The sequence below is a fragment of the Crocodylus porosus genome, unplaced genomic scaffold, assembly GCF_001723895.1.
Source record: "Crocodylus porosus isolate Cpor-Errol unplaced genomic scaffold, CroPor_comp1, whole genome shotgun sequence".
NCBI lineage: Eukaryota > Metazoa > Chordata > Crocodylia > Crocodylidae > Crocodylus > Crocodylus porosus.
Window position 1 is genome coordinate 7,746,853 of NW_017728910.1, and position 26,012 is coordinate 7,772,864.

Consider the following 26,012-nt stretch of genomic DNA (forward strand, 5'->3'; position numbering starts at 1 on the left):
TTCCATGATGTTTCTGCCTTAATGGCAAGCAATAAAGCTAATGACAAGCAGTGTCTCTTATCTGAGAAAGACGACAGCTCAGACATCCATGGTGGATTCTATATTCACGCTATGGCATTCTGTGATGCAGCAATGTTATAAGCAACTTTCTGACATTAACCAGAATTTATAAATTATACATAAAGCAATTCCCTAGATTGTCATACAAGCTAACACCACTGGCAGCTGAAATAAGATAAAGGTACCTGAATCATAGAAAGTTAGGGTTGGAAGAAACCAACCATATAGTTCAACTGCCTGGCACAAAGCAGGACCATCCCCAACTAGCTCATTCCAGCCAAGGCTTTGTCTAGCCAGGTTTTGAAAACCTCCAAGGATGGAATTTCTACTGCATCTGGGTAATCTGTTCCAGTGTTTTACCACCCTCCTAGTGAGAAAACTATTCTTAATATCTAACCTAAATTTCCCTTGCTGCAACTTGAGACCATTGCTCCTTGTTCTGTTATCTGCCATCACTAAGAACAGTCAAGCTCCATCCTCCTTGAAACCCCTCTTCAGGTAGTTGAAGGCTGCTATTAAATTCCCCCTCAGTCTCCTCTTCTTTAGACTAAATAAGCCAAGCTCCCTCAGTCTTTCCTTAGAAATCATGTCCCCCTCAACATTTTTGTTGCCCTCCATTCGACTCTTTCCAATTTGTCCACATCCTTTCTGTAGTGAGGGCCCCAAAACTGAACACAGTTACTCCAGATGTGGCCTCACCAGTGTTGAACAGACAGGAATAGAGGGAAATAATTACTTCCCTTGAACTACTGGCAACACACCTACCAATGCAGCCCAGGATGCAGTTAGCTTTCTTGGCAACACACTGCTAGCTCATATTTAGCTTATTGTCCACTGTAACCCCCAGTCCTTTTCTGCAGTGCTGCTGCCCAGCCAGTCAGCCCCCAGCCTGTACTGGTGCATGGGATTGTTCTGTCCTGAGTGCAGGACTAGCACTTGTCCTTGCTGAACCTCATGAGATCCCTTTTGGCCCAATCCTCCAATTTGTCAAGCTCTCTCTGAATCCTAGCCCTAACCTGCAGCATATCTACTACTCCCTCCAGCTTGGCGTCATCTACAAACTTGGTGGGGGTGCATTCCCTGCCATCTTCCAGGTCACTGAAGACATTAAACAAAACCAACCCCAGGACTGACCCCTGGGGCACTCCACTTGATACTGGCTGCCAACTAGACATCAAGCCATTGATTACTACTCTCTGAGCCCAGTGCTTCAGCCAGTTTTCTATCTACCTTACAGTTGATTCATCCAGCCCACTCTTCCTTAGCTTGCCTGAAACAATGGGAGACTGTTTGAAAAGGCTTGCTAAAGTCAAGGTACACCACATCTAAAGAGCCAGTCACCTCATCGTAGAAGGCAATCAGGTTGGTCAGGCAAGACTTTCCCCTTGTGAATCCATGCTGACTGTTCCTCATCACCTTTTTCTCCTCCAAGTGCTTAGAAATGGATTCCTTGAGGATCTGCTCCATGATGTTTCCAGGGACAGAGGCGAGGCTGACTGGTAGTTCACTGGATCCTCCTTTTTCACTTTCTTAAATATGTTTGCCCTTCTCAAATCATTTGGGACCTCTTTGCATTCACACCAGCCAACTCCCTCGGCACCCTCAGGTGCATTCCATCCAGCCCCACTGACTTGTACACGTCCAGCTTTTCTAACTAATCACTAACCAGTTCTTTCACCACTGTTGGTTGTTCACCTCCTCCTCAAACTGTGCTGCCCAGTGCAGTAGTCTGGGAACTGACCCTGCCTGTGAAGACTGAAGTGAAAAATGCACTGAGCACTTCAGCCATTTTTGCATCCTCTGTCACAAGGTTTCCTCCCCTTTCAGTAAGGGACCCACACTTTCCCTGATCCTACTCTTGCTACTGACATACTTGTAGAAACCCTGCTTGTTCCCCTTCACATCCCTTGTAAGCTGCAACTCTAATTGTGCTTTGGCCTTCCTGGCTTCATCCCTGCATGCCCAAGCAATGTTCTTATATTCTTTCCCTAGTCATCTGTCCAAGTTTCCACTTCTTATAAGCTTCCTTTTTGTGACTTAGTTTACTGATGAGTTCCCTGCTAAGCCAAGCTGGTCTTCTGCCACACTTGCTAGTTTTCCTGTGCATTGGGATGGTTTGTTCCTGCACTCTCAGTAAGGCTTCTCTGAAGTACAGCCAACTCTCCTGGACTCCTCTTCCCCTCAGACTGGCTTCTCCCAAATGAGGCACAAGTCCTGCACATAAAGTGATCTGCAGAGATGTGGAAATCTAGAAATCGCCTACTATCTGTAGAATATACCAGGCTTGGGAATTACTTCTGTTATGACTATTTGCTTTGTGGTAGCACCTAGAAGGTGCATTCACCAAACAGAATTCCATCATGGTCTCCATTAGAGACAAATATGACACAAAAATCTTACAATCATGGAATATGACAACATACTTGGTGGATGATACCAACCAATGGGGAGAAAAAGTTTAAGAGTGAACAATAAACTGGCTAGGATACCACGCAACTGCCTCAGCATGTCAGCAACCCCAGTCACTGCTACAGATGGTTAATAAGTTTTCCAAACACCTTTGGGAGAACAAACAGTATACATTTATGGTTGCAATTATTATGCTTTAATATAGCTAGCTCTTTGGGACTTCTTGCAATACCATGGCAGAGAACTACCTGTGGAGGTGCTTTTTGCCTACCAAAGACTTAAAAGCACTGTGAGCTCAGGTTTGCCTGACTACATTTTGTAGGGAAAATGACCTCAAGAATAACATTGCCTAAGTTTCAGTGTTGTGTTTTCATTAATGGCAGAAATAAATTATATCTGTGTTGTTGGAGAACAGTAAAACATACTTGTATTCTAAAAGACTTCAAGGTAAGGAGTCATTATTTTGTTTAAAATTTAATTTCATAGGCTATGGAGGAAAGTTTCTCAAGAATCTACTATCAGACTTTGACTACTTCAACAAAACACATAGTAAGTCAGGGCCACAGTGTCTTACAAGTACTCTAATCTTTTATTTATATAGAGCAGATATTGACTGCCCCAGACATTTACAGAAGCAGTAAATATAAGGAATAGGCTTAACATTTAATAATGCTTCAGGGTAAAAAAAAAATATCCTTGGACAAAATTAACTTAGCCTTAGCGAGTCAAGAATGCCAGTTTTTAAAACTAAGGGATTTAAAGATTATGAGAGGATTTGAACCCATCTGTCACATTTGGCCTGATTTCATTTTGTAAAGCTTTCTTAGTCAAACTTCACTAAAAAGCTTGTCAACATGTGACTATTTTTAGATGAGCTCATTTTACTTGTGTCTTTGATGTACTGTTTCCTAAAGAAAGATTTATAAGCAGAGACATTAGGAATATTGAGTTCACTGAAGCTGCAAGTTATTAATATCGTACACTATAAAGGCCAAATCAACATGCAAAACTGCACTACAAGTCCCAAATTTTTAGTGAAGCCTTTTCTTTTTCAATTTGGAAAATAGATATGCTTGGCATCTAACAACTTATTATTTAACAAAATGTGAAATAAGCATTGTGAAAAATACTGACAGTCATATGTGGAATGGTGGATTTAGAGGGAAATAGTTCATTTAAATAGATTTTTAAGGCCATCTTTTTCTACTCCTTAATGCACCTATGAGTGTATCATTTAAGTGCAAGCATTCACATTCTTCTTATTTAAAGAGTTTATAGCTCTAATCTAAAGGGAAATAAAATACATGCTACAGAAGCTTCATGTTACTCCCATTTACTCTCAAGAGATGGCCTTTAAAATTGCCTTAAACATATGCACAGAAACATACATACCTAGTTTTGTCCTCATATAAAAGCAAAACAATTAAGCACAGAGACTTTTCACAGTCAAGGTCCAAAGACAGGTTTCAATGCATCAAGTACCTGAAAGACTTAACCTTTCAAAATCCCTGGCTGACACTTAGCAGAACCCCACATGCCTATGATTACAGATGGTAAGCACTTCAGAGTCAGCCAGAGGATACATTTTGTTGGAATCCAGCAATGCTTCCTGCTGGAATAATAATAAGGAGACAACTATTACAATTTTGAGGTCAAAGTATGATCTCTTCTGTTTTAAACTATGTTTTGTGTAGGCCACTCTCTGTATTCCATATATTCTGGAAATGGTTTGATCTTCTCATCACATTAAAAGGAGTCTGGCATAAGAAAAACACCACATAAAATATATTTTATGCACAACAGAAGAAGATGTTGTTACCAAACACAATTGTCACATCACTGAATAGCTGAAGAACTTGAATTTTGAACATCTGCTGCAATTAATTTTAAGTGCATACATTCTTCACTGTACTTGTAATCAGATCACACTTCAGGAACAGGTAGTACCATTTACTTCTTTTGTAGTAAACAAGTGACATGATTAAAACATTGAGCTGGAACTGGCTTAGCATTTTAATCACTGGAGGTGTCTACCTGATTGTGGATCTAAATACTGGCTTTTGTTTACACTGTGCTCCACAACAATATTATTTTTTTAAAAAGATTATATACCGAATGTTTTTGTTTTTATAAGTTGCTCCTCATTTCTTCATGACTCCTGCACTTTAGTATTTAAATCCCCTGATATTCTGATCTTTGCATTTTGGTTTTTTGTCCTTCAATTCTAGTATCTGAACATTTGTTTTTATTAGGGGAAAAGTTATTTTCTCTTATTTTCGAAAGTTATTCTTATGTGTCCAACAAGAATTGTCAGTTTTCTTAATCATTTTTTCTTCCTAACAAATCAAAGTGATTTGTTAAGATTAGTTAGTTTTGGTAGAAAAGATAATAGTTCTAGCAAATAATCAAAATTTTGGAGAAAGCCAGTCTGTAAAGTTTCAAAATACAGCAACCCTGAGGTATCCAAACTCTGTCAGTGTAACTGGAGAAGGCGTGACTTGACCTTTCAAGGCCTGTTTTATACCCCACCCCCCGACAAAAATTTTTTAAAAGGCAATAATTAAAAAAATGCTTTTTGGCACATCTCATTTAAGTACTTGCCCATTCAAGTACTCATCAGATTCATGGTTGTTTAAATATACTTCATGTATAGTCTACAGACAACACTGTGAGTTGCTTGAGAACATCTGAAACCTAAGTAGATAAAAGACTCACACTGATATATCGAGTAAGAGTCTGTACAAGTGGATAAAGTAATTCAGTACTGTAAGAATTTCAAGGAACTAAAACTTAAGTATAAATGTGTAAGCCAAAAGGTATGGAAGTAGCAGCACTTGGTTTCCAAATCTGACTTAAAGAAAAAAACTCAGACAATGGCAATTTTTAGCAGATAATTTAGGAGGATTATCAGTGTGACAGTGATGTAGTTAGTCATGATAGTCTGTAATCAAGCAGGAGGCAAGGTAGATTTGCATTTTATAGACTAAGAAACAGCCCACAGAGCCATATAATCTGGCCCTCAATGCTGGCTAATATAATACAGTATGTGCATGGAGGCTGTCTGGTGTGGGCTGCACATGGTGCAAGTCTGGTCCAGGGTATGCTGAGTGTGGTGCCTGCCCTGGATCAGCCATGCTAGGTCTGGGGCCAGTCTGGATCAGGTCCAGAGACTGGCCCCTACGTTGGATCTAGCACACAGGGCCAGTCTGGAACTGGTGCATGCTGTGGCGTGCACGGCCAGTCTTAGGTACATGCTGCATGTGGCGCCTATGCCAAACTGACCCTTCATGCTGGATTTGGGGCCAGTCCAGATCAGGCCCATAGGCTGGCCTCACATGCTGGAACCAGTGTGCAAGGCTGGTCTAGTACAGGTGCCACATGCAGCACATACCCCAGACCAGTACTGCGTTCTCTGTGCAACTGCATTTCCCAAACTGGCCTTAAGCCTGTTAATTATAGGTAGACCCTTATGTCTGTGCAGAATCCCTATGATATCAGTAGAGTTCTAGAGATACAGTCAACTGGCCTTGCAGGCCCAATTGAAAGATCAAAAGCTTTATAAAATGTGTGTGCGCGCAAGTCTGCACACACGCAAACGCAGATATTTCTCTGGCTATTTTAATATAATTATTACTATTTTCAATATTGAAACAAATCTAAGTCTCCTTTTGTTTCTCCTTATTTCTGTTTGTTTCTCCTTATATTCTGTTTATTAATTGCTACTTTAATGAGGTCAGGCAAATCACAGTTTTGGATAGTCTACAAATGAACTACTTATAAATCAGATACTTTTGGTAAAATAGATACTTTTGGTAAAATAGTCCCCCCCCCCACATATTTAAGGGATTAAAATGTAAAATATTTAGGACATTACTCTTAATGTATCATGCACTATTAACTGTCTTGGAAAATCATTTCTGACTTGCTTCCTAATTTTCAGGACAAAGTTCAAAGTTCCTAACAAAAGCACTAGTAACTTAAAGCTGACTCGTTTTTCCTATTAGTTGCAACACACAAAGAAATGCAAATACCTGCTTCATCATAAGACACGGTCAGTTTTTCCAACATTTCTCGGTCAATTGACAGAATCTGCTGTTCCAGGATGGTTTGGTAAGACAACACACTGTTCTCTTTGTCTTTCTCATAGTCCTGAAGATGTTGTTTCAGGACTTCAGGCAGGCGGGACTTGACATATTCTGCTGCTGACTATACAGAAAAAGAAGCAAAGGCACCCATTATTACCTTGTACATTTTCTTCTAGGCTACTTTTCTTATGTATCCACACATATAAAACCCTCTTAATTTAAATTAGAAGGAAGAGGAAAAAAATCCTGACTTATTTAAAGAAAAAATGGTGGTGGGTGAGGGACCGATTTTATTCTCTTCTTTCTAATTTTTCAGCTTCTTTGTAGAATGCCCCCACACATGCATATATGTGACCATTAATGCTGCCACATTCATAAATTTATCACAAGTAGTATGATTTTGGCTCCAGCTTCAGGATTTCTCACTAGAAATCATAACCGACATCAAGATTCCACTGTGCTAGGAACAGCGTGAACACGTAACAAGACAAAGAACTAATGATCTAGTACAAAACGTGGTGATGAGTGTGTGATTACGGAACAGAAGGTGAGGCCTAATCTTTCAGGAAAAAAAACCCAACAAATACCCATTAAAGGAGAACAGCATTTAACATCTAGGTTTCGGTCATTTACATCTTGAAATTGCAGGTCTATAGAAGACTGAGGCTTTACGAGCTGGTTTTGCAATCAAGAATGAACTCATAAACCTACTATTAGAATTAACGGGCACCTCATGAATCTCCATGAGTGGAGTGGCCAATAGCCACTCATCAGTGTGTGTGCCCCGACTCTTGACATCACTGATGAAACCAAAGAGGAACTCCATGCCAACCCTGACCAAGTCCTTTCTGACGTTCCAGAGAGAGACAGACTTATTCTTCTCACTGATTTCAATGCCAGAGTCGGAAGGGACTCAAACCACTGGAATGGAACCCTTGGCAAAGAAGGAGTAGGAAGGGTCATCCAACATCAAATTTTACTGCGCTGGCTCTGTCATCCGGATGTCTGACTCCAGACTTCCGAAACAAGTTTTATTCTCCCAACTCTGTCAAGGTACATGCTTAAGAGGAGGGCAGAGAAAGCTCTTCTAGGACGTCCTCCTCAAGGCCAACTTAAAAAAAAAATACAACATCAACATCAGTTCGTGGGAGACTATTGCTCAGGACTGCCCAAAATGGAACAAGAATCTGCTGCAAGGATGTCAGTACTTTGAATACTTATGACAACAACAGGAGATGGAAAAGTCAGAGCGGCAAAAATGCTTGCAGACAGAATCAAGGCTCAGGGCCACCCACCCTGCATGGAAACATGCTCAAGTTGTAGTAGAGTCTATTGATCCCGAATTGGCCTTTGTCAGCCATCTTCAGACCTACAGATAAGACAATCATCCTTGACTGTGAGGGATTACTGAAGAAGAGAAAAGGAATAACTACGCTTGCTAGCATAGTTGAGCACACAGCAGACAACCAAGACCACCAAATCTGAGGAAGTTCTGAGTAATGAGTAGCTAGGTCCATTCATATTAACAGAAAGGAAAGGGAAAGCTCCCTTTCTTTTCAAAACTTTATCTACTCAGAGTGATAAGCCTTACTGAACTGACCCCTTCCCAAGACCATTAAGAAACTTGCTTTGATTAGTTCTCAAGAGGTTAAAGCTATGTACAGATACTACGCTTATCATGCAATAAGTGTGCAGAAAGTGCTTGACAGCCATAACTATCGAGCACAGATGTTCATGGCACAGAGTCCTTTAAAATGGCATACTGTGCTCTAAGTTAACCCTGGATGGATGTGGTATCAGACTAAAGCACTTTATCAAATGTCTTTATCACATGTCAGCATGAGTCAAGGTAAGTCACATTCTGCCGGCATTCCAGTGGCTCCTGAGCCAAGAAGTTGCAAAGGGGAGGGGGAAAGAGGGCCGGGTGGGGGGATGGACCCACAGAGCAGGGGGGCCTCCATTCCCTGGCCCCAGTTACCAGAGCAGCAAAAAGCTGGGTTGGGCAGCCTCGTGCTGCAGCTCCTGCCTGCAGTTGTCAGAAGGCTTGGGTGGTGTCGGTTGGGGGGGGGGGGGGAGCCTGATACCCCCAAGACCACAGCCAGCAAGCTGTGGGGGATCTGTGCAGCAAGGGGTTCTGTTCCCTCCCTTCCCGCCCAGTCACTGCTGACAGCCACCAGCTGGTGGGGGGCGGGCAGGGCTGGGGCAGGGAGAGGCTGCTTGAGCAGCTTCCTGGGAGGGTTGCAGGAACAACCACAGCCTGCTGGCCTCAGCCACTGCAGGCAGCTTCCATGGCCTCCCCCCTCCCCAAGGTGAACATCAGTTCTGTTCACTCCTGCACTAATCTAGGGTGCTTTGACTATACAGCGTTACTTAGAGTGCTTCTGCCTTGGGTTTCCTGAATGTCTGCACTTAGCCACAAAGAACATGGAAGTTCTCTGAAATGTCCAGTCCTTCTGTCTGGCAACAAAGCCCCTAAAACAGGTTAGATCTTCCAAAGCCAGTTTTTTACACTTGGCCCTGTGACTTCAAAAGGAAATGGGAAGAAAGTTTGGTGAAAAACTTGTCTCACATCCTTTTCTTCTGTTACTGTGCTGATTGATTAATGCTAGGCTAAGATAATCAAATTATATCATCTGAACCCAAATGAAATTTATGTGAAATTAACTGGAAAAACGGTGTATTTGGCAGGGGGTCAATCAGCTAACTGGCCAGTAATCAACTGATCTCCTCTGAGCAAAAGCTCTAATGAAGAAGCTGAAGATGAATCTGTATATGGGGTTTACCCACAGTACCATATTATGTTAAAAAGCTTATTGTGTTAAAAGCAGTTACTAAATGAGTATTCTTCCATATATAAACATTTAATCCTTGTTTTCAAGAATTATCTTTTGTTCTGTATCTGTAGAAGACCAAGCATAATGGAGGCTTAGCCCACTGCTGGAACACCCAGGTGCTAGTACTATACATTTATTCGAAAAATCCAAATTATTGCAGATCTCAACTGCACCTTTGGAACTGCTGTGATAGCCATAATCAGAGCCAGAAAGCACTATATTTAAAATGATACTGCTTATAAAAGGCTTAGTCTGAATAAAATAAAGATGGAATTAGTTATAACAGCATCATCCTTGCAAGCATATTCACAACTTCCATTAGTTTTACCGGGATTTATATGCCTGTACTGCAGGAACAACCCTCTGCAGATTTGTAATGAATCAGGGATATACTGAAGTGACTGGATTCTCCTTTCTAATTGAAGCATACTTAAACTCCTCAGCAGGAAACTTATGATGTAGCATTTGGTTTCAGCAATTCAGTATCAATTACCCACACTTGACTAGACATTTACAACAATAGCTAATTTTGTTATGGTATCCATCTGTGTTTTAAAAATATTAACTTAGAAATTAGTATCTTTTCCCTGAATTTAAAACTACTTATAAATCATACAAAGGAATCACTTTGGCCACTATTAAAATGTACCCAGATCTGGAAAGAAAGTAGTACTAGCTTTTTAACAGGATTCAGGAGCACTACACAAAAGTATTCTTTTTCATTCTCTTTATGTTCAACCAAGGCCATAAAGAAACTGAAATTAACACAAGGTGGCATGGTTGTACCAAGTCAGAGAGTCCCAAGATAAAACTGAATGGACAGTCAATAATGATAGAGTTTGCCCCTAGACAGGCATCTATATTACTAAAATCAGTTGATACTGAAACCAATAGTTTCTCTTGTCACTAGTGTCAGGAAAAAAGATTTAGTGGCCCCAGAGTGTCAATGACATTATATGGTCCTTTCAGATAAAGCTTGAGACACTGGGTGAGGCTGTGATTGGGAGTTTGTCTCTCTCCTGTTTTCCACTGCTAGTACCTTTACTAATACTATACTCACTTAAACAGAAAAACCTTCTCTCTTGGAATCTATTTTCTGCCTCTTTGATAACCAGCACAGCTGGAAAGGAAAGATGTGGCAAAGGCCTTGCTCACTATTTGGGCTCCCTTGCCTGTTTCAAAACAAAAAACAAGATTATATTTCAGGCCTGAGACTGACCAGAAATTACCTCTGGAGTTTAGCATGCACACTCCAAGCTTTATATTTATTTTCTTTAAGTTAACTGTTGATTAAATTACAACCTTAAAATATCACTGAAGTTGTGTCCAACTTCTCTGCAAGTCAGGCAGAGCAGAATGAATTAAATTATTCCCCCTCCCCCTGCAAAATGTAGATAATGTACTAAATAAGCCCAATGTACTGAATGCTAGATTTTAATATTTCTTTTTTTTTTTTTTTGGATTTCTTTGTAAGGCAAAAAGATACACTACATAGTGTCTGATTAGTCTCACAACATAATTATCAAGTTCAGATATAATTACTTAATTTTTCCTTAGAAAAGACTGTATGCTGGCCATAGGAATATTTTTAATATAATCCTTATAGAGACTATTTTAAAGAGAAGGTATCAGAGAATAGGAGACTATCCTCCTCCTCCTTGGAATACATAGCAGTTCAATCCCTGGACCAGCACTCCACTGGACAAGTGCTGTACAGACATAGAACAAAAGGACAGACTGTAAATCCGTTGGGACAGAGACCAAGTGTAAGGGAGGTAACAGACAGAGATAGATGAGGGAGCACAAACAAACAAGAAATGTTACTGGAGAACACAACAGAGAGTAGTTACAGAATACACACAGCCAAATAGTTGTCGAGATTTTTATAGGCATTACAGCAAGATGTTTTAAAGGAGAAACTCTGGCTGGAACACCCTCCTTACAACAAAAATACTCATACATAATTTATATCAAAACTATAATACAGTCCCTTCAAAGCTTGCTAAATTAAAACCAACCATAATTTGAAAATGATCTAATGCTTTAGCATTTATTTTAGTTACCTTTTCTGAAAGAGTCACACAAAAAAGCTTAAAAGGGTTATATTTTTAATATGTAAAGAAACTACAGTCAGGCTTAGGTGCTATTCTTAAAAGGGGAAATTAAAATTGGACTGTTTTTAATCTTATGAAAAACAGGCAGACTGCCTGGTCATTAATACTGTTTGATACCAAGAACATATGAATCAGTCAATTTATAGGGTAACCTAAAAACAAATCAGTAGGGGAGCCTAAAATAGAAACTGAAACATTATTGAAAAAAATCTGTATGATCCCACATGTCTGTTTCTTAAGGAAGAACAGGAAAGGAAAGAAAAATCTACAAACCTTGAAGCCTTTAAATATTACAATTTATGCCACAAGAAATTTAAAACATCAGTAACTACTATATTTGTAAAATGTATTCACATTTTTCTTTTCTAATATAGCAAGAAAGTAATCACTGTTCAAATATAGTAGTCTGGATTTGCAAATCAGTGCCTAACTTGGAAAGTGATTAAAAGGAAGATTTAAGATTAAGGTATCACAAGCAAATGATCCTAGCACAGGGAAGAGCAAAATCAAGTCTGCCAGGAGATTTCATTTGGCCCACGGGTGGGTGCCTATTAATACACTGCATCCATCCCCGTCCAGGGTTGCTCTTATTGTGCTCACATGGGGCTGAGCCCTGCTCACTCTTGTGGGGGCAGTGCACGCTGCCCTCCCACCCTCACCCATGGGAGCCCTTGACCCTAGCAGGTAGGAAAGTGATGGTGGGCAGGAGAAGTGGTGGCAGTGGCAGGGGAGGTTAAAGTGGTAGCGGTGGCAGCAGTGGGTAGAGGAAAGGGCGGTGTGGGGAAGTGGTGGTGGTGGGTGGCTGGGCAGGCGAAGGGAAGGTGGGAAGGTAAGGAAGTGGTAGGGGAAGGGCGGCTGCAGGAACAGGAGAAGTAGTGAGGCAGGGGATGGTAGTGGTGGTGGTGGGAGCAGTGGGGAGTGAGTGGTGGTGTGGCTGTGGTGTGTGGGTAGGCAGGTTGGGCGGTGGGGAGAGTGAAGGAGTAAAGTGGCATCTGGGTGACAAGAGGCTACCATACATCAATTTGTCAACTTCTAATATAATTACTGCCTAGAAATTAAAAAGACAGAATAAGCACGATGAAACTAAAACCATTATTTTTGTGACCACCATCCATTCACATACAGGCAACCCCTGCTTAGCACTCTTAATTGGTTCCTGAAAAACTGAGCTTTAAGTGAAATGAGCGTTAAGCAAAACTGAAACTCTGACGACCCAAGATGGCGACCGCAATTGTTTTTAAGGCCTCAAGATGGCGACCACAAGCATTATAATGACACTTGCTAAGCACTAAGTGAAATCAGGTATTCATTTAAAATGAGTGCTATAGCAAAACAGTGCTAAGCAAAACAGCATTAAGCGGAGGTTCCCTGTATCAAGAAATAGGCATCCTGATGGACCAAAAACAAACAGAAAACTTGTATATTAATGATAAAGCCATCTGACGCATGCACTTGACACAGAACAACATTTTAGTTCTATGCCGGGGTTGTCAAGCTACCCCCTGCAGGCTGAATCTGCCCTGTGGAGCCATTCTATACAATTTTGGTGGCTTTGCAGTAGCTGGATGGTAGGGAGAAACAGTGGCAGCAGCTGGGTTGGAAGGGCTGGCTGAGCCTTGAACCAAGCTGGGTAATTTTGGCTTGCCATTCTGGAAGTGCTGCCAACCCCTGTTCAATGTGTTCTGTTTTTTTTTCCCTGCCAAAGGAACCATGAATAATAATAAACTACTTTATTTATGACAAAAAAAGGAAATGTATGGTATGTTTAGAAATTCAAAGCTGAAAATAAAACTATTGGAAGAACAGATTTGTACAGATATGAAAAGTAATTAATATATTTTTTTAAATATACAGCTCCAACTTTACTTGTTTTCAGCTGCTCTTCAAGTTCCAAAGCTGAAGTTTGCACCTACCTCAAAGATAGCATCTGATGATAACTGCACTTGGAGTTCCTTGAGGGACAGAAAAAAACCCACAACGAAGCTTCTCCTGAACAAGATGCAAGTCTCTTATGCTTACCACTAGCATAGGAACATCTAGTTTGTTTTCAGCTGATATAACTTCACCATCAATACAAGTCAGATGAGATGCCTGAAACCTGAGCCAAATACAAGCTTAATAGATGTCATGTTTCTGTACCATACATGTGACTTGCATGCTCTCCCTTGCATTCTATTGCTTTGCTCCTGTCCCAGCCTTTGGGTAAGGGGAAAGGCAGGAGTCTGCTGGAAATGAGCATAAACCTCCTGCGCATTCACTTGCAGAATCCCTCTGCTCTGTTTTAGTCAAATCTCCACATGCAGTTCTTTGCATTGAATTCCTTCTTTCATTTCACTTTTCCAGAAAAATTCCACATCTTGAAGAGCTGAATATCTTAAGTCAATTGTATTAGTTAACTAAAGTTGCTTTCTTTTGAGGTAAAGCGATTTGTTACAGCTGATGGTGGGGAGATAATCTTATTCAGGCTAGCCAGCCAATAATAAGGCCCAATACCAGTTACAGCTGCAAAAGGACTAGCAGCCCCAGTATTTCAACATGACTAAGACTTTGAGGATGTGAGAAATAACCCTGCAAGAATGAGACAGTGTTAAACAGAAGCATGATGCTGGCTGTCAGGAAACAAGAAGCCTAATATTCTTAACTTTTAGTCATGAGATAGGCCTCCAAAATAACGCAACTGAATTAAATCATGGAGATGTTAAAAACACTGCTTAGATTATTTTATTTACCATCTGGTTAAGGAGCCTTTAGTATATACCATGATGATCATTTTAAGCTTTCCCTTACAATCACAATGGCTATAAATGTACTTAAATTAGAGAGCCCTTTTCTTAGATTAAGACATATAGTGACACGGTTGCGGATGTACTATTTGGGTACAGGTTTTCTCTCGCCAACCACGGTTTTGAGTATCCACGCTTAATATTCTATATACCATTTTGGCTAGCACAGTATATACAGTTTTGAGTAACCATGGTTTTTCATGGCTGTGCATGCCACCACCTGCCATTTTTCCAATAAGTCTTTTGTCTTGCCAACCATGGGAACTTTCAGGATCCTAAACCCAGTGGTTGGCAAGGGAAACCTGTATGTTGGACCCTGAAGGAGCGTGCTGGACCTGAGTTAGTAGATATAACATAGGCATCAACCAGGCTTGACTAAATACTTACGAAGTGAGGATGAGGCTGGTTGAGGATAAGGATGGTAGAGGATGTTGTTCAAATGATAGAGATAATTTGATCAAGGCAACATGATTAAAATCACATTTTTCTGTCTCCTATTGTAGGGTAGGAGTAGCGCCTGGTCACATTAGGGAAAAGGTAGCTAAAAATAAACAGAAGCATAATTTTTTAAACAATTTTAGGTCACTGGCCTAAAGAGAATTCCATGGATGCAGAACAGCAGTGTTTTACACACCTGCAGATGAGTGAAGGGATTAGAGAGAAATTTAAATGATTCCCCAAAGGAAGACTCTAAAATGAATTGAGGGGAACTATTTAAACCAGTACTAGAATCTGAATTTTTATTTAATTCAATTTAATTCTTTTATTTCATTAAATCACACGCCCTACTCATTTAAAAACAACTGAAATATTGTCATTTGAGCAAAGAAATATCTTCATGCTTCACTGAACCAAATGAGATAATTACTTTTCTAAGCTCTACTGAAATAGCATTTCATTTTTTAAAAAAAGAACTGGCTTTCTTAGGGGATTGACAGTAGCACTTTGTACTATTACCTGGGAGACTATAGATTAGGACTGGATTTGGCCTTCTATAGCACATAGATCTGAAATTGATGGATGCACGGTGCTTGCCTTCTGAGCAAAGGAAAGTGCCAAGTCAACCACGCACTACCACAACAATCAACAACACAGTTGTTCCAGCTTCAGCATGTCCAATCACTCAAATGCCATCTTCACTACAGGAATGTATGAGAGCAACAGCAGTAAAGACAGAAGAAATTATATAAAAAATAATAGCATAAAAAAACTGAATCATGTTATGTAATAAATTTAGATCAGGGATCCAATTCCTACTAAAATATGTACATTAAAACTCAAGGGAAGTTCACACAAGCATCCTGAAATGTGTCTTTTCGTCAGCACCAAGGTGAACGTATTAGAGGGCTAATATTCTGTCATACTTCTAGCACAGTCAAGGTTTCACTGCCCTTGCAGGGTGCTGGATATACATGGAGATCTGGCAACAGTAACAGCATCAGCACACAATTTAATTTACTTAGGTCTATCTTGAAATTCATCTGTCTTACAGTAACATATCATTAAGCTTCTGACAGCTGATCTTGGCTCCAAGCTTCCTGAAAAAACAGTCAGGATGAGTACACTTTCCTGGCAGAGAAGTACTAGTGTGTTCTATCAGAGAACATTAAAACCTCTGTTCTCTTTACTACGTTAAACAGTAAAAGGAAAGCCTTTATTTCAATTGTTGCTATTGCTGTTTGTACTAATAAATACAACTTTAGGTTAAAGTCCATATTATAAAGCAATCATTTTCAGTCAAAGACCTAAAAAATATATATGAGAGTTGGTGCTCATGAAATTAGGTAAGATACTGATAATGAATGCTAGACAAAGAAGGAGCCAGGAACACACACACACACTAAATTTACACACTTTAATTAATGCGCTTTAATTCTGCCTAGATACACCCTCAAGCATTTTAATCCCACACAGAAAGGACTGTCCACAGCTAAGTACTTGCCCTTTTGATGAATACAAGGAGCATAATGCAATCACTAAACCTATTTCTACTAATATCACATTTTGAACCTAGGTTTGCAATAAAGGCTGGTACCCCACCACCTAAGATTTTTTAAAACTGGCCTCCTTTCTTTTCTGTGCTTGTAATTCTTAATGTTGTGCTTTGTAAAATGGAGTTACTATGTGGCTTATCCTCAGAAAATGTTAATATTCAGTCTTCTGTATGTCAGACTGTACATTTCTGAGGGCAGAATTAGGCTTTATAACAGAAAGGAATAATTTCAAGTATGGTGCTTTGACTCCAACCTCCCACTTCAATAAAGCAAATGTTTCTGTTATCTTATGTGCAACAAGTTCCACCAATAAATCTATAAAATTAAATGCAATAAGGATTCAAGTTCTCATGAGTTTTATGAAAACAACTGTGCAGCAGCTTAATTTTCACCTCTGATAAGCTCAATATTTTGGCCTGATATTGAGAAAGCTCAAGTTTGTACAGCAGGCAGACATACATTAATAATGTCTTTGGATAAGCCCCTACACCACCAAAGATTATAAATCAGGTGAAATACTGCTTTCTCCTGAAAGACAGTTGAGAAAATATTTCTCGTGTTTTCCCCTTTCTCCTCAGCATTTTCGATACCCAACTGGAAAATATCTTTCTCTACTGTTTATGAAAAATGACAAAGACTTTGGTCTTCCCTATTTCCTTCCTACAGGATTAGAAACTTCTGGACACCATTACATTGAATAATCATGTATGTAAGCAACTCACATAGACAGGTTTTCCATCCAAAAAAATCTACAGCTGTATCATCTAATCTTCTTTCATTTTTTATTAAAGCAGTATAAACAGGATCTAGCCTTGTGATTCATTTGTTTGATAGTGGGAACTATGCATAAAAGACAAGGGAACAAACTCATGCCCAGATAAGCCATTCTTTGGCTGGACAGTGAGGAGAAGCAGATAACTCTGGAAGATGTACTGGGGTGGGAGGGATTTGGGTTTCAAGGCGATGTTCACATTCACACCAAGTCTTCCAGAACTGGGGCATGTCCGGAGCTAAAGCACCGCCTCAGTCAGAACTGTTAGAACAACCCTGTAGTGACCAAATCCTCTATCAAAGCACACACAGATGGGCCCAGGAGACCTGTGGTAGCTAGCAGAGCAGGGTTGATAAGCCAAGACACTTTTTTTTTCTCTGACATATATTTTACACCATGAAAATATAACCTTTTTGTCAGACCCTGGATAAGGGCCAGGTTGAAACCATAGTTTAAAAAAAAAAAAAAGCTTGTAAAAAAGTTTGCAGATGAACAGCAAAAAGAAAACCTTGGGTTGGCAACCCTACTTGACTGCAGCAATAGTTACACCTTGCTGCCCCCACCCAGGGGTCCCCTACTCACCCCCACACCCTGGTTCCCCTGACTGCACCTTGCCCCATGCTGCCCCCAACCTCCCCAGCTCCACTCTCCATGTCCCACCATGGACCCCCAATCAAGGACCACTGTCTGCCTACATGCCACCCAGTAGTGTTACAGGTAGATGAGAGGCAGTACCAGGAGCAGCACGAGCACCAGTACACTTGTTGTTGGGGGTAGGGAAATGAGCCACAAAGCCCTGAGAGCTACCTTCAGGATGCTGTGTTTCCTCCAGGACACCATATGGCACTGCTGTGCACTATTTTCAATACTGCCTCCAGCTTCTTTACTGACCACAGAGCTGATTCTCCAGAGCGGTTTTTGCTTTGTGTTTTTTCAGATAACACCATAGTTTTACAGAATTTATGGACCAATGTTTTTAGTCTGGTTATTTATGAAGTATCTGTAAATTTATAGACTGTTGCCATCCATGTAGAAGAATGCCAACTATATGCTGATCAGAATAGACTTAGCTCTCACTACTACATGCATCTGTTTAATCCTCTCCCTCTAACGCACACGTTTCTGGATCCTATTTTGGTCATCTCTGACATCCCAGTTTTATGCATTTGGGAAGTTCTTGGCACTTGGACCTGGCAAATTGATGAAATCTGGTAACTTCCTGAAAATGTATTTTAGAGAAACCTACTTTTAAATTCTCTCCTCAAACAGATCACTACTGAAAATTAACAACCAAGAAATGAGAATTAATGTCCCTCAAGTAAAACAGCCCATTGTTTCCTGTGAGGGTTCTATCTATTGACTTCAAATAAGTGAAAATGCAATAGTTGGAATCTGTTAGATTCCGACTCCATGCGGCGCCCACCAGCTAGGGAGACGATGATCCAATTGCTCATGGATCCTGTTACTCATTAGCCAGAGCAAGCAGGAAGCAAACACCAGCACACATTGCTTGCAATAGCTTTATTCAAAATGGAGACAGCTTTGGGCAAGCTCCCTCACAGATAGACAGCCTGTGAAACCGGGGAGCAGCAGTGAACATTAGTTTTTTCCACATTTTATACACCTTGGTTCATGCTCATTAACATTTATTCCACTTTTCTCCCTTCTTTGTTCTACCCATATCTCCTCCTCCTATCTCAAGCTCCGCCTCTGTTTACTGATTGCTTCATTAGCATGGAATTGCCTATGCATGTAACTCATTTACATGCCTCTCTGCTAAGAGTGCATGCTTAAAACTTTGTCCTCTGCTTCCTCCATTGCTGGATCTTTCTGACTCCTCCATCTCCAAGGTCTTACTTCTGTTTTATCTCTTGACGATAGCTGGTGGGCTGCATCTTGTTCTCCTTACACAAGGAATCATCACAATGTATCCTACACAATATCATATTGTTAAGCTGCTTACCTAAGCATTTTGCAATGTTACTTTTAATACATCATTTTGACTTGTGGTCAGCGGCTTTGCTGAGACACAGAAAAAAAGCCTTTACTCAGCTGCAAATCCAGTGCTCCCCAAGATCCAAATACAGTCACCCTAACAGAATCCTCCAGTGGGTTCCTCTTCCTCTCCAAAAAGCCTACCACAGCAAATTTTCACAAATAAATCACAAACTTCAATGGTCTTTTACTATACTGTTACACATGGTAAAGTCAATTTGAAAAATATACCCTGGAATAAACAGTTTATTCACCAAATCATATTTTTCTGCTCACTTTGAACAAACCTACATTGAAGCTCACCATAGAAAATATTCTTCTTCCTTTGCATAATAACTCGAATCCCAAGAATAATCAGTGTCCCTGAGAAAGGGTTAATTTATTCATGTCAACATTTTTTGCTTGATGAAGGATCTATATTCAGGCCAAAAACACTTAAAACTGATTGCTGAGGGCTGGTTGACTTTTCTGCAGTGTGACTGTTCAGAAGTATCCTTGTGTTGAATGAGTGAAAGCTAATTACTAAGCTTGTTCTAAAATCTATTAAAAATGCATTTGGCAGCTGGATTAGAGAAGTCCTTCTGCAATATGATAATAGGTCACTTGAGAGAGATCTTCAAACACTGCTAATGTTCAATTCAGGAAAAGGGAAGCACCTCATATGTACCAGGTATCTTGGTATTTCACATTTTGGATACTGCGCCCATCCTTCCCATACTTACGTGTGGTACTGCCCAAACAATTTTAAAATACCGAAAGAAGCGAGGTAGGTGAGAACCATCTACAGAAGAGCAGAGTATTTGATATGTGAAAGTCAACTCATGTGCATAGGAAAGTTACATATTGCTACATTTACATCACAGTCTCCATAGATTGTTATGCCTCAAAAGATTTTACGGTCTAGAATTGCCAATCTGTTCAATGTTTAAGATTTAAAACCTTTCACAGAAGCAAATTCAATGATCTAGGCTATTTCTGACACCTGGACACTTCGATACACTTTCCCAAAAGCCTGTGGGGCAACAAGGCAAGTCTCATTAAACTGCACTTCACAGAATAAAAACAGTTTCCCACAATTCTCTCTCAAACAAATGTGAATATGAGAATTATTGCAAACTCTTATTTTCCATCCTTCATTCTTACCTGGCAACAGCTGGCAATGTTAATGCTGACTATACAGATGAATTGGTTAGGAGGAGCAGAACATTAGCATCATCTACAGGATTATATGCCTTTCCAAACACATTTGAGACAGCCTCTTATCAGAAAAGTATAATAGTTGCTTGTAAACAGAAGAAAGAAACAATCAACAAGCAGACTCATGAATAGTTTTACATATAAAAATTGGCCAGGGTTTTTTATTACGTAATGCGATTAGCAAGAAGGCAAATGCAAACCCACCCTATAAGGCTTGTGAAAAATGAGTCTGCTGTATTTACTGTTTCAGACAAGAGTTATGGCAAGATAAGCATGCTAACATGTAAAGCAACTGAATAATCTAATTAGCTGGAAGGGAGGCCATAATTTCTAAACACATATTACACTGCCAGTTCCCTGCATGGGCGACAGTTCCTCCCACTGTGGCTGCCCACCCTAAGCCCCAGGCCCCCTCCCAAATAGTTTGCAAAGAAAAAGCCAAAGCCACAAATTTATGATGGTTTATACTTTGTACATTTCTAATTCCCCCTGTCTGCCCAGTAACTGCATCTGTTGGGTGGGATGAGAGGAGACATGGGCTTCATCTTGAAATGTATTTTTTTCTGTTATGGGCTAATTATGCACCCTTAGATGGATCACCGAAAAAGTCTCTTCCTACACTTTATTGCATCTTCTTTTGCTATGCATTTCACTCCTTTCAAAGATTCTCAGGCTCTCCCCAGGATCAAGACAATGTTCAGTTTTTTCTTCACATTTCTTGGCAGGAGAGCTTCATCTTTTGTTGATATTAGTTTGGCACCTTCACTAAGCAATAAGAGAAACACTCTGAAAGTGACATTTTCATCTACATGGTAAGTAGGAGAATCATCAGTTTTATTTATAAGGGGAAATATTAGCTTGGGCTACATAACTGCCACCAATAAACTAGAAGTTTTCCTGGGCCAAAAGGAAAGTATCTGCTAGAAGGAATCAACTTTAAACTTTCCACTTCCATGCTGTGGAGACTTCCTCCTCTTATATTTTTCCAGATAGAATGGCAACATTCAATAGAGAAAAAAGGACCAGCAGGTACATTATCTGAATGTAGATTTTCCATGTACTATTCAGCCATCTTGCATATAATAACTATCAATAAATATGTTACTTACCTTACCACAGTATAATTTCACTGTGCGTGCGTGGTTTTTTACCCAGTATTATAACAGGATACCTGATACTGTGCAACAACTCAGACTTTCATATATGGTCTGCACTTGCAGGTGAACTATTATTGTTATTGAGCGCTCAAATTACTTACAGCAACTTTTGACTTCATGAAGTTTGATTTTGTGACTTAAACCCACAACTCAAGAACACAGACACACAAACAAGAACTAAACACTGCTCCTTTCTGAAGTTAAATTTTAGCCACAGTTTTTTAGTATGGGTAAAGAGGAATGCCTTCATAAACGGATGGGTTTTGATACCCAGGATCTGAAGGTTTTACATGGTGGTTAAACAAAAAGCTAGGATGGGGGTGCTATTTTCATGCACACACAGAACTTCCACTGATATTACTGTCTTCTAAATGGAAAGCACTGAATTTTTCACTGAGCTTTAAAAAACAAAACAACACAAAAGGCTATGTGAGCAAGAAACAACACTAGCTATTAGGGAAATCTTTCCACATATATTTTGTTAAACGTATGAAATAATGATTTCACACTAAACTTGAGAGTGGCTGTGCAATCTTCCCTCACACAAAGAGGATGAAATCTACATGACAGTTGATGGTGTGACTTTTCATGTTATTATTTTATGTCATCTTAACTTTCAAGATGTTAGGAAGAGGCACAGAGAAAGAAACTAGCTACATATAGGCATTGTCTATGGAAGGATGCTTGTTGGGGAAAACCAGCAAGCTTGCCTTATTATTTGGTAGGGGTGTGTGACGCTTCGGTTGCCGATTTGATTTGGAGAAGATCTGGCTCCATTCGGCAGCTGAATCATCGAATCTAATCGAATCAGGAGATCCATAAAAAGCTCTGAATCAGTTCAAAGCATCCAAATCGATTTGGAAAAGATTCAGAAAAATATTCAGCAATTCAGAAAAGGCAGTCTTGTGGAGAAACAGAAACTGAGAAGGCGGGAGGGGAAAGACTGCTCCAATATTGACATCTGTAGCTGGCTAGTGACTGTGACCTTTCCCTGAGTTCCCTTCCAATTACAGTGCTCTGGGGGAAGGACATAGAAACAGCATATAAGGCTCTGTGTGAAGCCCTTCTATCCCTTTTGTGAGCTGTCTTTCAGGAAGCAACAGCGTGTGAAAGGTACTGGATGCAGCAGCTGGCTTCCTAGTCAGCCGCTTCACTCTTTTGCTAGTCTCTCTTCTTAGAAAGGATTGGATACACTTTTGCAATATATTACAGATAGAAGACAGGGCTGAGGGTGATGGCGCCTGCAGCTCATTTCAAGATGCAGGAAGGTGGTGGGTTACTTCCACCAGAGCATCAAGGAGGGCAAGATGCAGTGGGACAAACAGGCAGAGCTAAGCATCCCACAGCACTAAATCATGCAGGATGTGGAGACCCAGTGGAACTCCACATACCTGATGCACAAAAGGCTGGTCAAGCAAGAAAAAGCCATCCGTGAGATGGCCTTGCTCAGAGAGATTGGGATCAGAGGCCCTGTTAACAAAATGGACAGAGATACCATCTCCTAGATATTGGTTGTCCACAAGCCATTTCTCGAGGCCACTGAGACCTTCAGCTGTGGCAATGCCCTCCTTGCCAGGTGATTCCTGTAGTGAGGGAGCTTGAGAACCAAATGGAGAAGTTCCAAGGGATCAATGTTCCTGGCTGGGGCAAGCTGCTTTCAACAGAGGTGCAAGCACTGGCGAAGCAGCTGAAGGATGGCATCAAAAATGTCTGGATCCGTTGAGGTCCAATATAGTCCACATGCTGGCAGACATGTGTGACCCGGGGGTGAAGGGGAGCATGTGCGCCAGCAACACCCTTGATCACTGGATGGAGCTGCCAGTGAACAGTCAGGGAGGCAAAAGGGCAGAGGTGGGGGGGACGTGGAAGACGGGAATCCACTTTCCCGTGCCAGCACTCCTAGCACCAGCCAGTCTCCTTCACAACAGCCACTGCCAATGTGGGCCAAGGGCATTGCTTCAATGGTGGGGTCCAGAAACACCAGACCCCAGCCTCAGACAGGTAGTGTGGAGTATCTGGTGGCTACCTAGTTCTCTGAGGATGTGGAGCCACTGTACTGTGACCCCTTGGCCTATTGGGCAACCCACAGCCAGATGTAGCAGGATCTGGCAACCGCCCACCTACCAGCATTCCAAACGAGAGGGTACTCAGCATTGCTGGGGATGTTGTGAAAACCTACCGCACCTCCTTGAATCCTGGTTTGGTGGAGCAGCTGATGTTTCTGAAGGTGAATCTCCTGTTGCTGGGTTTCCCCAAGTGCCACATGCAGATGGAGTGAGTGCCACCCTTCTAACTTCGAACCTATTTGCTTTTTTTAAATTTTCTTTGACAACCATTTAATGCCCTGCTCTCAGAGCTAGAGGCAGCAGTTTAATTTACCACCAGCCAGCAGGAGCAGAAAATCTCCCTGCTGAGCTCCCAAACAGGATGAACTTGGAGGTATGGGCTGGGACTACGAGGAAGAAGGAGGCTCCAGGTCATGGGCATGACCTAAAACTGCATGCTGCCAGGGTCAGGAGGCCTGCTGAGACTGCTGATGGTATGGCAGCCCCCAAGAAATGCCAGGACTGCATACCTCCCTGGTGAAAGGTGGGTAGAAGGCTCCTTATAACCTCCAGCCACCACATGCATGCAGTCCTGGCTTAAGAAATCCCAGACCTGTAAGATCTTTGAGATGCCTGATGCTTGCTGGCTGCAGTGGAGTTGTGAGGCTCTATGTGAGCTTAGCTGCCTGGGATGCCATCTGCGCGGCATGGGCCACGGTTTAGGGGAGGTATGGAGCTGTGGAACGGATATCACCCCTAGACATCAGGGGCCTAAAGGGGAAGCCTTCCACCTGGGTAACAGCTGAATTGGTTTTCCATCAAGGCATGGCAGACGAAAGAGGGGTGGGCAGTTGGCTCAAACAGGTGGGTGGGCCAGGATCTCACCCGCACTGGGAAGGCCCTCTGCTCTTCCTGGATGGAATGAATAGTGAAGAAACCAGAGGCTGGTATGCATGCAAAAAAGCCAGTTACTGAAAATGTAAATTGAGGTGTCAGGGGGTGAAGGACAGGCTGGGGGTGGGGGAGGAAGAGGGATGTAGCAGGTAAAAGTGGAGAGGTACCTGGGGAGTCAGATGTTGGTCAGGATGTCATAAATCCAATGTCTGCCTGTGTTGAGTCCCTGAGTTTCTCCATCTAGAAGGTTGATGAAGTGAAGTTCATATGTTCATCTGTGAAAAGTGGTTTGTAAATTCCCTTTGAGGATCAGGCCTGAGCGTCTGGAGACAGAGTGGCTTTCTTGTGAGAAATGTGCCCTCACGGGTAGTTGGGTATTCTTGTCTGTAACAGATTTCCAGTGTGCATTCATTCTGGTGCACAGTTGTTGCTTGGTGTCTCCTACATATTTTCCATCAGGGCATTTAGTGCACTGGATGAGATATAATTTTTCTGATGGTGCAGCTGTAAGAAGTAGTGGCGGTTCTGTTGTGGGGTGTAATAATTGTGGGGTACTGGAGATAAATTGGCAGGTTTTATATTTCTTTTCATGGCATGGTCTGGATCCATTTGGTGCGTTTTAGGGCATAGGAAGTTTGCTTCTGGTGATGAGGTTAGCAAGGTTCAGTGCTTGTTCTGAATTTACAAAACACTTTTAACAGACGAGCCTATGAACTTCACTTCATCAACCTCCTAGATACAGAAACTCATGGACTCAATATAGGCAGACATTGGATTTATGACACACTATAACATACTCAACATCCAACACCCCAGGTACCTCTCCATTTTTACCTGCTACATCCCTCTTCCCACACTCCTCCCCCCCCAGCCTGTTTCTCACCCCATGATACCTCAATTTACATTTTCACTGACTGGCTTTCCTGCCTGCAGCCCAGCCTCTAGCTTCTTTACTATTCATTCCAACCAGGAAGAGTACACACACCAACCGCAGATTGGTGTGTGTACCACCACAGCCTGACAAAGGGTTTTTAAACCCCAAAAGCCTGACAAAGGGTTTTTAAACCACAAAAGCTTGCTAAGATATATTTCTCCAACTAGTCACTTGGTCTAATAAAAAAAATATCAGAGGTACCCATGACTGGTCCATGCTGGAGCCAGGACCCAAAGGGGGGTCAAAGGGCCAGGGGCCTACTGAGAGGAACGCCCAGAGCAAGAGGCTTGTGATTCTGACTGGCCTGAAGGGGGAGCCAAAGGTCCCAGAGAGAGGACCATAGCTGGAAGGGATGAAAGGTGCAATTAGCGAGGCATGGGTCGCAGCGTACGGAAGGTACGGAGCTGCGGAATGGATGGAACCTCTAGACACCTAAATGTGCAGCCACCTGCCTGGATAACATCTGAATTGGTTTTCCATCAAGGCGTGGCAGATGAAAGAGGGGCGGGTGGTTGGCTCAAAAACAGGTGGGCGGGCCGAGAGATAACCAGCACTGAGAAGGCCCCCTGTTACAGGCTACCATCCCTGCTGTTTTCATCCCACTCTGCCTTAATACTGGTCAGGCTGCAGCTGGAGTACTGCGTCCAATTCTGGGCACCGCACTTCAAGAGGGATGTCGACAGCATGGAGAGGGTCCAGAGGAGGGCCACTCGTATGATCAGGGGACAGCAGGGCAGGC

At 41.5% G+C, this 26,012-nt stretch overlaps 1 protein-coding gene across 1 annotated transcript in view; it reads right to left on the reverse strand.

Annotated features, from left to right (window-relative positions):
* Nucleotides 1-6,403: 6,403 nt before the first annotated feature.
* Nucleotides 6,404-26,012, reverse strand: part of PPM1L (protein phosphatase, Mg2+/Mn2+ dependent 1L) — a 140,755-nt gene continuing 121,146 nt past the window's right edge. Inside the window, exon 2 of the mRNA XM_019532669.1 lies at nucleotides 6,404-6,675. Coding sequence (XP_019388214.1) covers nucleotides 6,439-6,675 — 237 coding nt within the window. The 3' untranslated portion in view covers nucleotides 6,404-6,438. The remainder of the gene's footprint in view (nucleotides 6,676-26,012) is intronic.